This window comes from Salmo salar, chromosome 28 (genome assembly GCF_965601325.2).
Source record: "Salmo salar chromosome 28, fSalSal1, whole genome shotgun sequence".
NCBI classification, from domain to species: domain Eukaryota; kingdom Metazoa; phylum Chordata; class Actinopteri; order Salmoniformes; family Salmonidae; genus Salmo; species Salmo salar.
Genome location: NC_138318.1, coordinates 32,105,943 through 32,119,495, shown reverse-complemented (window position 1 = coordinate 32,119,495; position 13,553 = coordinate 32,105,943). Strand labels below are relative to the sequence as shown.

The window sequence follows — 13,553 nt, the reverse complement described above, 5'->3', positions numbered from 1 at the left end:
GGGCATATAATGTGAACATCTTTCTACCCAAAGGTTGCGGGTTCAAATCTCAACATGGACAACTTTAGCATTTTTGCTAATTAGCACTTTTTAGCTACTTTAGAACTACTTAGCATGTTAGCTAACCCTTCCCTTAACCCTTTAACCTAACTCCCAAATTGAACCCTAACCCTAACCCAGATAACGTTAGCAACCTAGCTAGAATTCGTAACATATCATACATTTTGGAAATTCGTAACATATTGTACAGTTTGCAAATTTGTAACATATAATACGAATTGTAATTCGTAACATATCATACTAAATGGAGTGTCTTCGGATTTATGTACAGAATTATACGAAATGTTCTGAGAAGCCCACCTGCTAAACTACCGGTCAATTGAAACTTTTTGGACAAAATTCGACCTATAGGAGCATGTGATCAAACAAAGATTTGGAAGTCATTGATGATGCACTTCTGATGAAGTGATACACACATCGGCACACTGCTTCACAGTTAGCTGCTAAACGATTTCGACGCATGCCTCGGAGCTCCAGTATCAAACGTAACATCACTACTTCTATGTCATAGACAATAAAACAAACAGTAAATACTACAGTAAAGTCTGCAAAAACACTACAGTAAACGCTATAGTATTTATACAGATGTAGGATCTTCCTTTGAGCCAGTTTGCTACAACAGGAAAATAATCCTGTGTCAAAAAGGAAATGTGTATTATAATTCATGGACATTTTTGTCGGGGTTGATACATTTGTCGTTAGGCAAATCAGGTTCCATTTTGGATGCATCCCATGTTTGCCTGGAGTCACAACACCTTGCTGATCTTGTCAGACACTGACACTATGCAGGGTGTAGGCCGACGTACAGAAGTTACACATTTACACATATGTCAAAGGTCCCAGACTTTAGCTGTATCCCCATTTCCTAATCTCCTTTTCTCACAGTTGTCTCATTCACTGGATGTAAACAAGAAATGGTAAAGGACTTTAGTTCGAAAAACTTTATTTTTTTTCTTGCAGTTGACATTTTCAATCAGCATTCTACAAAAGTGACCCATGGTCCAGTATACTGTAGGTGAGAGGGATACAGGTTGGAGTGTATGAGCTGACGGTGTGTGAACACTAGCTAACAGAGCTGTAGCCAGCCTGTAGTTGAGGATAAGGAAGAGGGCATCTATAATGTATCTTATAGACTATCTATGCATCTCAAATGGCACCCTATTCCCCCATATGGCTCGCTACCTTCACTGAAAAGGGAATAAGGCTCTGGTCAAATGTAGTGCACAATACAAGGAATTGGGTTCTGGTCAAAGTAGTGCACTATATAGGGAATAGGGTGTCATTTGGAGACAATATGACAATACAGAAAGGTCAGAGGGGTGTACCACTATGGGTACTCTTTAGGGATGTGTGGATCTGTGGAGCATACCACTGTGGGTACTCTACAGAGGTGGAGACTGACCTAGACTACCATGCTTTACTCTACAATCGCCTCATGCACCGCAAAGTGTGTTGCCTAGGTAACAGCAAGAAGTGCATTCCATGTTGGTGTCATCATCCCTTTTTTTTTTTACGTAGTGTTTTTTTTCTTCTCAAATACCATTATTCATTTCACATATCCACGTAATGAACAACACATTTTTGTTTAAACAAATAAAACACAGAACATGTGACGACATTAACAGTAGAGCATACACTAAAAACAATATAATAGAAAATTAAACAAACTAAAGGTTTTCACAAAATGAGAAGGTTCAGGTTTGTCTATCGAACAGCACAGGTGTTTTTGGAGGGTGATGTGTGTTACTTGTTTACAGGTACAGGTTCTGTATTGCTTTAGTGTCTTTGTGGTAAAGCTCTTTACACCAGTGAGTCAGACTGAGATAATACTGGTGTGTATGACTGTGTGTGTGTTAGGAAAGGTGTGCAAGGGACACAGGTGGTAGTTCAAAGTTCAGAGGTCATTCTTCTACAGTTAATAACCCCAAAACAAATCATTACGTTACATTCTCCTCTGAGTGTTACACATCCTCCATGGGCATCGTACATTCTCAGGGACTCCACTCTGTCTTCTTTACAGTTCAGTATCTATCTACCACCGCCATTTTGGATCAAATCCTCCATTCACCACCATGTACAGCAAGTCCAGTTTCTTAGCTAATGAGGCAAGTCCCATTCAGGATAGATCACAGTTGAGTACAGTAGGGCTGATTGGAGACATAAAAGAGCTGCATGCAAAACCAGGGCCAGAGTCTACTGGTTCATGGACCGGAGCTGGCAAGTCCAGTCCAGTACAATCCAGTTTGGTAGTCTAGTGAAGCTAACTGTTGTTTTTATAGTGTTAGATCACTCATTAGAAGGTCAAACAGAAATACATGAATATTAATTAGATTGCAGATCACACTAACCCCTGATTGGTTGGTTGGTAGAGGCAAGGGGAGGAGTCCCAAAGGTCTACCAATGACACGAAACACAAGAAAGCCATTATGACACATTGAGGGGGAGAATGGTCTAACTCTAGCAGCCTCCTTTTTGGACTGTGGATAGGTTAAATCCTCTTCAAGATTTCCCTGTTAGATTTAGATTTAGCAACTGAGATGGATGCTTCTCATCTATTGTCCAGAGCAAGGAGAGGTGCAGGACGGTTGAGTGAGGAGAGGTGAAGGACGGCTCAGTGAGGAGAGGTGCAGGACGGTTCAGGGAGGAGAGGTGCAGGACGGTTCAGTGAGGAGAGGTGCAGGACGGTTCAGGGAGGAGAGGTGCAGGACGGTTCAGTGAGGAGAGGTGCAGGACGGTTCAGGGAGGAGAGGTGCAGGACGGTTCAGGGAGGAGAGGTGCAGGACGGTTCAGTGAGGAGAGGTGCAGGACGGTTCAGGGAGGAGAGGTGCAGGACGGTTCAGTGAGGAGAGGTGCAGGACGGTTCAGTGAGGAGAGGTGCAGGACGGTTCAGGGAGGAGAGGTGCAGGACGGCTCAGTGAGGAGAGGTTCAGGACGGCTCAGGGAGGAGAGGTGCAGGACGGCTCAGGGAGGAGAGGTGCAGGACGGTTCAGTGAGGAGAGGTGCAGGACGGTTCAGGGAGGAGAGGTGCAGGACGGTTCAGGGAGGAGAGGTGCAGGACGGTTCAGGGAGGAGAGGTGCAGGACGGTTCAGGGAGGAGAGGAGCCGGACGGTTCAGGGAGGAGAGGTGCAGGACGGTTCAGGGAGGAGAGGTGCAGGACGGTTCAGGGAGGAGAGGTGCAGGACGGTTCAGTGAGGAGAGGTGCAGGACGGTTCAGGGAGGAGAGGTGCAGGACGGTTCAGGGAGGAGAGGTGCAGGACGGTTCAGGGAGGAGAGGTGCAGGACGGTTCAGGGAGGAGAGGTGCAGGACGGTTCAGTGAGGAGAGGTGCAGGACGGTTGGGTTAGGACTGCCTCAGGACATGGGCGTTGGTTGATCAGGTGAGGTGATGCAGGAAGGAAGGCCGAGGTCTACTGCGTAATCATGAGGTTGCGTAAAATGGCTAAAATATCAGTCTGTGCTGTTATGACGCTGAAGTCGGAATTGGACGGGTGTGTGCGTGTTACACTATGAGTGGTCCGCGGCGTGGTGTGTGAGGTGTTTGTTTGGGACTCTGGCCATCCCTAGTCTCCGCCCCCTGCTCCTCCAGGTTGATATTACTGGTTGAGGCGTGGTGGGGGAGAGGCTCTAACACTGGCCTATAGCCTCCCAGATACATCAGACCTGAGAGAGAGAGAGAGAGAGAGAGAGAGAGAGAGAGAGAGAGAGAGAGAGAGAGAGAGAGAGAGAGAGAGAGAGAGAGAGAGAACAAAGGATATAAAAGAAAAACATGTTGAGGACTGTTCTATTCTATCGCCATCTAGTGGGTGTTAATGGTAGTGTCTAAAGTCTGTGGCGGACCAGTCTAACTGGAGGGAAAGGGGTAAAAGGGGATACCTAGTCAGTTGCGCATGCATTCAACCAAAATGTGTCCTCCACATTTAATCCAACCCCTCTGAATCAGAGAGATGTGGGGGGCTGCCTTAAATCGACGTCATCGGCGACCAGGGAGCAGTTGTTGTTGGGGGTTAACTGCCTTGCTCAAGGGCAGAACTGCAGATTTTTCCACCTTGCTGGCGCGGGGATTCGAACCAGCGACCTTTCAGTTACTGGCCCAACACGCTTAACCGCTAGGCTACCTACCTGGTCATTGCAATGAGGAGTTAAAGTCAGGCCTACTGGGCCACATGCATATTCAATAAGGGACCGATCCCAACTTCAGAAATGTGCACAAAACACTTTTACCAGATGTGTTTCTCAAGTTGGGATTCGTCCCTGAAAGACAAGAGAGTTACAGTAGCTATATGCAGGGTTTTGTACCAGCCCAGCACTTACAGCACCTGATTCAACTAATCAAGGTTTTCTTGAGGATTAGTCAATGATGGATGATTGAGTGCTGGGCTGAAACTAATATAATCTCTGAACACCGTTTGGCTCTCCAGGAGAAAGGTAAGACATCACTGATCTAGATCACACTATGGTTATTTGCCAGGTAGTGGTTATTTACCAGGTAGTGGTTATTTAACAGGTAGTGGTTATTTACCAGGTAGTGGTTATTTGCCAGGTAGTGGTTATTTACCAGGTAGTGGTTATTTACCAGGTAGCCAGGTAGTGGTTATTTACCAGGTAGCCAGGTAGTAATTATTTACCAGGTAGTGGTTATTTACCAGGTAGTGGTTATTTACCAGGTAGCCAGGTAGTGGTTATTTACCAGGTAGCCAGGTAGTAATTATTTACCAGGTAGTGGTTATTTACCAGGTAGTGGTTATTTACCAGGTAGCCAGGTAGTGGTTATTTACCAGGTAGTGGTTATTTACCAGGTAGTGGTTATTTACCAGGTAGCCAGGTAGTGGTTATTTACCAGGTAGTAATTATTTACCAGGTAGTGGTTATTTACCAGGTAGTGGTTATTTAACAGGTAGTGGTTATTTGCCAGGTAGTGGTTATTTACCAGGTAGTGGTTATTTACCAGGTAGCCAGGTAGTGGTTATTTACCAGGTAGCCAGGTAGTAATTATTTACCAGGTAGTGGTTATTTACCAGGTAGTGGTTATTTACCAGGTAGCCAGGTAGTGGTTATTTACCAGGTAGCCAGGTAGTGGTTATTTACCAGGTAGTGGTTATTTACCAGGTAGTGGTTATTTACCAGGTAGCCAGGTAGTGGTTATTTACCAGGTAGTGGTTATTTACCAGGTAGTGTTATTTACCAGGTAGCCAGGTAGTGGTTATTTACCAGGTAGTGGTTATTTACCAGGTAGTGGTTATTTACCAGGTAGCCAGGTAGTGGTTATTTACCAGGTAGTGGTTATTTACCAGGTAGTGGTTATTTACCAGGTAGTGGTTATTTACCAGGTAGTAATTATTTACCAGGTAGTGGTTATTTACCAGGTAGTAATTATTTACCAGGTAGTGGTTATTTGCCAGGTAGTGGTTATTTGCCAGGTAGTGGTTATTTACCAGGTAGCCAGGTAGTGGTTATTTACCAGGTAGCCAGGTAGTAATTATTTACCAGGTAGTGGTTATTTACCAGGTAGTGGTTATTTACCAGGTAGCCAGGTAGTGGTTATTTACCAGGTAGCCAGGTAGTAATTATTTACCAGGTAGTGGTTATTTACCAGGTAGCCAGGTAGTGGTTATTTACCAGGTAGCCAGGTAGTGGTTATTTACCAGGTAGTGGTTATTTACCAGTTACCAGTTATTTACTAGGTAGCGGTTGTTCACCAGGTAGTGGTTATTTACCAGGTAGTGGTTATTTACCAGGTAGTGGTTATTTACCAGGTAGCCAGGTAGTGGTTATTTACCAGGTAGCCAGGTAGTAATTATTTACCAGGTAGTGGTTATTTACCAGGTAGTGGTTATTTACCAGGTAGTGGTTATTTACCAGGTAGTAATTATTTACCAGGTAGTGGTTATTTGCCAGGTAGTGGTTATTTACCAGGTAGTGGTTATTTACCAGGTAGCCAGGTAGTGGTTATTTACCAGGTAGTGGTTATTTACCAGGTAGCCAGGTAGTGGTTATTTACCAGGTAGTGGTTATTTACCAGGTAGCCAGGTAGTGGTTATTTACCAGGTAGTGGTTATTTACCAGGTAGTGGTTATTTACCAGGTAGCCAGGTAGTGGTTATTTGCCAGGTAGTGGTTATTTACCAGGTAGTGGTTATTTACCAGGTAGTGGTTATTTACCAGGTAGTGGTTATTTACCAGGTAGTAATTATTTACCAGGTAGTAATTATTTACCAGGTAGTGGTTATTTACCAGGTAGTAATTATTTACCAGGTAGTGGTTATTTGCCAGGTAGTGGTTATTTGCCAGGTAGTGGTTATTTACCAGGTAGTGGTTATTTACCAGGTAGCCAGGTAGTGGTTATTTACCAGGTAGCCAGGTAGTAATTATTTACCAGGTAGTGGTTATTTACCAGGTAGCCAGGTAGTGGTTATTTACCAGGTAGCCAGGTAGTAATTATTTACCAGGTAGTGGTTATTTACCAGGTAGCCAGGTAGTGGTTATTTACCAGGTAGTGGTTATTTACCAGTTACCAGTTATTTACCAGGTAGCGGTTGTTCACCAGGTAGTGGTTATTTACCAGGTAGCCAGGTAGTAATTATTTACCAGGTAGTGGTTATTTACCAGGTAGCCAGGTAGTGGTTATTTACCAGGTAGTGGTTATTTACCAGGTAGCCAGGTAGTGGTTATTTACCAGGTAGTGGTTATTTACCAGGTAGCCAGGTAGTGGTTATTTACCAGGTAGCCAGGTAGTAATTATTTACCAGGTAGTGGTTATTTACCAGGTAGTGGTTATTTACCAGGTAGTGGTTATTTAACAGGTAGTGGTTATTTACCAGGTAGTGGTTATTTACCAGGTAGTGGTTATTTACCAGGTAGTGGTTATTTGCCAGGTAGTGGTTATTTACCAGGTAGTGGTTATTTAACAGGTAGTGGTTATTTAACAGGTAGTGGTTATTTAACAGGTAGTGGTTATTTACCAGGTAGTGGTTATTTACCAGGTAGTGGTTATTTACCAGGTAGTGGTTATTTAATAGGTAGTGGTTTTTTAACAGGTAGTGGTTATTTAACAGGTAGTGGTTATTTAACAGGTAGTGGTTATTTACCAGGTAGTGGTTATTTACCAGGTAGTGGTTATTTAATAGGTAGTCGTTATTTAACAGGTAGTGGTTATTTACCAGGTAGCCAGGTAGTGGTTATTTACCAGGTAGTGGTTATTTACCAGGTAGTGGTTATTTAACAGGTAGTGGTTATTTACCAGGTAGTGGTTATTTACCAGGTAGTGGTTATTTACCAGGTAGTGGTTATTTACCAGGTAGTGGTTATTTACCAGGTAGCCAGGTAGTGGTTATTTACCAGGTAGTGGTTATTTACCAGGTAGTGGTTATTTACCAGGTAGTGGTTATTTACCAGGTAGTGGTTATTTAATAGGTAGTGGTTATTTAACAGGTAGTGGTTATTTACCAGGTAGCCAGGTAGTGGTTATTTACCAGGTAGTGGTTATTTACCAGGTAGTGGTTATTTACCAGGTAGTGGTTATTTACCAGGTAGTGGTTATTTAACAGGTAGTGGTTATTTAACAGGTAGTGGTTATTTACCAGGTAGTGGTTATTTACCAGGTAGCCAGGTAGTGGTTATTTAACAGGTAGTGGTTATTTAACAGGTAGTGGTTATTTACCAGGTAGTGGTTATTTACCAGGTAGTGGTTATTTAACAGGTAGTGGTTATTTACCAGGTAGTAATTATTTACCAGGTAGTGGTTATTTACCAGGTAGTGGTTATTTACCAGGTAGTGGTTATTTACCAGGTAGTGGTTATTTACCAGGTAGCCAGGTAGTGGTTATTTAACAGGTAGTGGTTATTTACCAGGTAGTGGTTATTTACCAGGTAGTGGTTATTTAACAGGTAGTGGTTATTTCCCAGGTAGTGGTTATTTAACAGGTAGTGGTTATTTAACAGGTAGTGGTTATTTACCAGGTAGCCAGGTAGTGGTTATTTAACAGGTAGTGGTTATTTAACAGGTAGTGGTTATTTAACAGGTAGAGCAGTCTACAGTGTCAATAGCGTCAGCCTGTGGTTTTAGTTTAGTGAATATCCTCTGACCTACCAGCTAGCCACAGCTATAGCCATACCTATTCCTCAATGTGCACAGGGCACGAATCCGCATCTGTCCATCCGAAAGGGAGCAGAGAGAGAGAGAGAGAGAGAGAGAGAGAGAGGGAGAAAGAGAGAGAGAGAGAGAGGGACATCGAAGAGGATACGGAAAATATGAAATGATGGATAAAGGAGAGAAACAGAGAATAGAACACATTTACGGCACAGAGAATTCAAATACCACAAAGAGAAGGAGTGAGGGGGTGGGTGGGTACAAGGGTGACCAAGGGAGAGCGAGGGACTGGGGTCAGATGTCAATAAGTTGGGAGTTACAGGAATCGGGGGAGCTAAGGCTTCGTCTGTAATTATTAAAATAGGGGCTGTTCTCAAGTAGCCAGATTTCTAAATCTTTGAGTTCACTCTGCGGCTTGAGCTTTGTAACAAAAAGGCCAGAAAACAGGGACTAATAGTTTGAGAGTTGGTGGCCGCAGAAACATCGGCCATGTTAGAGCGCTACAGAGATAAAGTTAAAGCAACGTTTTTTCACTTGTTTTTGGATACTTGTTGTTCTTGTCAAAAGCAGTACCTGGATCTTGACACACTGCTGTGCACTGGGATTTTCTCTTGAGAAACAAAGCCTTTCACCCCTCCCTCACTGTAACCTGCTTCTGGTCAGCACAACAGAGGGGCACATCTAGCAAGCAAGGGAGAAGCAGAGGAGAGGGAGAGATGGATGGAGAGATGGATGGAGGGATGAGTCGCAGACGATTAGCAAAGCGGCTCGGAACTGGCAGACACTGAACATGAACTTGAGCTCTGGAATGAACCGGATAGAACACCCACACGTGCTCTCACACACACACTCATCCACACACTCACTCACCCACCCCCACACACACACTCTCTCTCTCTCTCACACACGGACAAACAGAACACGGACAAATAGAACACCACAAAAGCTCACACACACACACACACACACACACACACACACACACACACACACACACACACACACACACACACACACACACACACACACACACACATATATATTAAACATGGTCAAACACACACAGTTACATGCAAAGACACACACACACACTCTCACATATTCACAATCAGACACACTCACAAACATAAAGACACGCACACAGGAGTTTTCTACTGGGGGGGAGAGTAGGAAGAGATTGCACAACTACCCGCTATTGAGAAAAACAACAACAGACGACAACAGTGAAAGAAGGGTGGATGATGAGAAGGAAGCCTCCTGTTCTAACTGCTGAGAAAGACATGCTGTCAGTGTTCGGTATGGATAGATCCCACTGCTGACGCCAGTTACAGCCTGCCTCATTCATTCCCTTCCTGTATCTATTTACTGAGCCCTTTTGAGATGAAACAACAGTAGTAGACAGACATTTGAAGGGCAAATGTTTACGCTAAATAAATCTTGGCTAGATACATCGGAGCCTCAGCTTTGACTTAAAGCTCTGTAGACCTGTCTGTCTGCCACTTCCTGCCCTCTCCACCTTCTTCTCCCCACTCTACCCTGACTTTTGTTCCACTGTTTTTCCTCTCGTCCATGATCCCTCGCTCACTTCTTATTTCCTTACACTGACACCCCTTTCTCTCCCCATTCGCCCCAGTCTCAGCTCTGGTTGGTCCATGTTCGGTAGGTTGCCACTCACCGGCGAATCGGCAGTCGGGAACCTGCTCATTGTCCAGCCCCCCCAAACAGTGCGTGTCGCAGAGGGCGACGCCCTGATTGTTATTGGCCAACTCTGGACACCTGCTCCGCCCACCTGCAAGCGAGGGCAAAGGTCAAACAACAGCAGCCAGGCACAGCAGGGGACGGGGCCAGGGGTGTAGCTAGTTTTGTGTGTGTGTGTGTGTGTGTGTGTGTGTGTGTGTGTGTGTGTGTGTGTGTGTGTGTGTGTGTAAAGGAGGGCATGGGTGAGATCATGTGATGGTGATGACTAGCATGTGGCTCAGCAGGCTCAGAGGATGCACATGGAAGCTGGCACACGGTGCAGCAGGGACAGATACATGCAAACATACATCATACGCACATGAACATATATAGAGACAGGATTCCTTTGGTTTCCTTATTAACTCATTTATTCATTGTTTGTTATCGTTTATTTAATGCCCACAGCCAATAGCACCACTCCATATTAACACACACGTCTTACTATACTTGTGAGGACTTTTTGGTGACCAACAATTAATTCCCATTCAAAATCTTATTTTCCCTAACCCTAAACCTAACCCTAAACCTAACCCTAAACCTAACCTCTAAGCCTAAACAGCCTTTTTACAAGTGAGGGCCGGCAAAATATACTCACTTCTCAGAATTTTTGTTGGTTTAGTATTCTTGTGACGACTTCTGGTACTCACAAGTATAATAAAACGTGTACACACACACACACACACACACACACACACACACACACACACACACACACACACACACACACACACACACACCACACACAGTAAAACATGTATACACGCACACACACAATTATAGTAAAATGTGTATACACGCACACGTATAGTAAAACGTGTACACATGCATTCGCACGCACACACGTGCAAACCCACTACGACTGGAGAAAAATAAATATGAAGAAGTTGTATACTAGTCAGAACATGCATGGTGATTAAGATGTCACAAACATACACACAAGATACACAAACATGCAGACATACAAGCATTTAAACACACATTCATAAATTACACACACACACATATTCAAACTCTGGGGGGGGACACATTCAAACTCTGGGGGGGCACACATTCAAACTCTGGGGGGGGGGACACATTCAAACTCTGGGGGGGGACACACATTCAAACTCTGGGGGGGTCACACACATTCAAACTCTGGGGGGGTCACACAGATTCAAACTCTGGGGGGGTCACACACATTCAAACTCTGGGGGGTCACACACATTCAAACTCTGGGGGGGTCACACACATTCAAACTCTGGGGGGGACACACATTCAAACTCTGGGGGGGTCACACACATTCAAACTCTGGGGGGGGTCAACACACATTCAAACTCTGGGGGGGGAACACACATTCAAACTCTGGGGGGGGAACACACATTCAAACTCTGGGGGGGTCACACACATTCAAACTCTGGGGGGGGTCACACACATTCAAACTCTGGGGGGGGTCACACACATTCAAACTCTGGGGGGGTCACACACATTCAAACTCTGGGGGGGGGGACACATTCAAACTCTGGGGGGGGACACATTCAAACTCTGGGGGGGGACACATTCAAACTCTGGGGGGGGGACACATTCAAACTCTGGGGGGGGGGGTCACACACAAACTCTGGGGGGGGGGGGTCACACACAAACTCTGGGGGGACACATTCAAACTCTGGGGGGGGGACACATTCAAACTCTGGGGGTCACACACATTGAAACTCTGGGGGACACACACATTCAAACTCTTGGGGGGGACACACACATTCAATCTCTGGGGGGGGACACACACATTCAATCTCTGGGGGGGACACACACATTCAAACTCTGGGGGGGGGACACACATTCAAACTCTGGGGGACACACACATTCAAACTCTGGGGGACACACACATTCAAACTCTGGGGGACACACACATTCAAACTCTGGGGGACACACACATTCAAACTCTGGGGACACAGAGAGGCAGGGTTAGAGATTGAAGCCCAATTTATCACTTTGGAGTGGAGGAAGAGAGGAGGATGAGGAGATGGAGTATGACTCCACACACACACACACACACACACACACACACACACACACACACACACACACACACACACACACACACACACACACACACACACACACACACACACACACACACAGAGAGAGAGACACAGAGAGAGAGAGAGAGAGAGAGAGAGAGAGAAACAGAGAGATGCTCACAGTCACACAAATATACTGTACATACAACTGCATATTAGTGTGTGGAATCTAAGCAGCGCATGCAGAGCACAGCAGGCAAACACACAAGCATTGGCAAGCTAACAACCCACACACACACACAGCTGACCTGGATACAAATACTATTTAGGGGATTTCAAGTACTTTCAATGACATTTGGAAGTAAGTATTTAAATACTGTATATTTTATTTGAAAAGACAAGTAGTTGAATATTGGAATGTATTTGGAAATACACTTGGAAAGTATTTTAAAATACTCAAATACACTGACTGAAATATACTCCCATTTAACCCAGATATTTGAAAATAGTATTTGAAAATACTTTCCAATAGTAGGCTATTTATAGGAAATTGTTTGAAAACCATTTCAATAGAAGTAGGCTCGTTTATGTTGGTCACAGTATTAGAAAATACTCAAATACACATAAAATAGGTATTTGAACCAGGTCTGACTGACACACACACACACACACACACACACACACACACACACACACACACACACACACACACACACACACACACACACACACACACACACACACACACACACACACACGGAGCAAACTGAGCCAAGTGCACAGGTGCAAACGCATGATTTGGGATGATTTCACCGATGGCCAGTGTTTTAGCCCACATTTTAATTTACAGTAGAGAGGATCTAGCATGGCACCACTTACAACACCCTGCTATCTCACTAATAACAGTCTTTCTATGGTAGATCAAAGTATAGGGTGCTGTAACAGGGTAGTCAGTCACTAGAATGCCATGTTAGAAAGGACAAAAGTGGCAATGTCGTCAGAATTGATGAGAGTATTGGAGATTATTATTATATATATTTTTTTTTATGTAAGGAGGCTTTAAGTTAGGATTAGTGGATAACATTGTATTAGTGGTTAGACTGCCCCATACTTCTGTCCTTTCCAGCATGGCCAAATAGTGAGGAGGATAAAACAGAGGAGTCAGAGGTGAGAGGTCAATAAGAGGTCACATAGTTACCCTGCTCGTGGGAAGGGGAGGGGCAGTCTTCTTCTGTGACATCATTTCCCTGTGAGAAGGAGAGAGACAGTTGGATTTATGTTGTATTGTATATTTTATACGTTTTGTATCTATATCCATTCATATAGTTTAGGTACATCCCACCAATTCGGTGCCTTTGAGAAGTGCAACTTGGGTCCAAAAAAAACTTGATTTCATCTCATTTAAAAATTCTGTCACAAAGAGCATGTTAAGTGCCAAATTAAGTAACAGGGTTGACGATTTCATCTTAAAATCAGCCATAAGTTCCCTTGTGACAGAGGGAATGGAAGCTTGGGTTGTGTGCAACAGGACTGCCAATTAAATGGAAGCATCACCCACCCCCACATAAAATATATATATATATTCTAGCCTGTCTATCTCTGGGTAACAGGGTTGATGTATTAATTCTAGCCTGTCTATCTCTGGCTAACAGGGTTGATGTATTAATTCTAGCCTGT

At 44.2% G+C, this 13,553-nt stretch overlaps 1 protein-coding gene across 9 annotated transcripts in view; it reads right to left on the bottom strand.

Annotated features, from left to right (window-relative positions):
- Nucleotides 1-986: 986 nt before the first annotated feature.
- The window catches only part of LOC106589844 (E3 ubiquitin ligase Rnf157), a 91,200-nt gene continuing 78,633 nt past the window's right edge, over nt 987-13,553 (bottom strand). For 3 of the 9 annotated variants that reach the window (XM_014180240.3, XM_014180238.3, XM_014180239.3), the window contains exons 16-18: nt 13,075-13,123; nt 9,821-9,934; nt 987-3,720 (exon numbers count right to left, since the gene is read on the bottom strand). In XM_014180240.3, coding sequence (XP_014035715.1) covers nt 3,560-3,720; nt 9,821-9,934; nt 13,075-13,123 — 324 coding nt within the window. In that variant the 3' untranslated portion in view covers nt 987-3,559. Of the gene's footprint in view, nt 3,721-8,145; nt 8,206-8,718; nt 8,827-9,820; nt 9,935-13,074; nt 13,124-13,553 lie in introns of those variants that run through there. The other 6 variants (XM_014180242.3, XM_014180243.3, XM_045710073.2 and 3 more) reach the window with 6 other exon arrangements.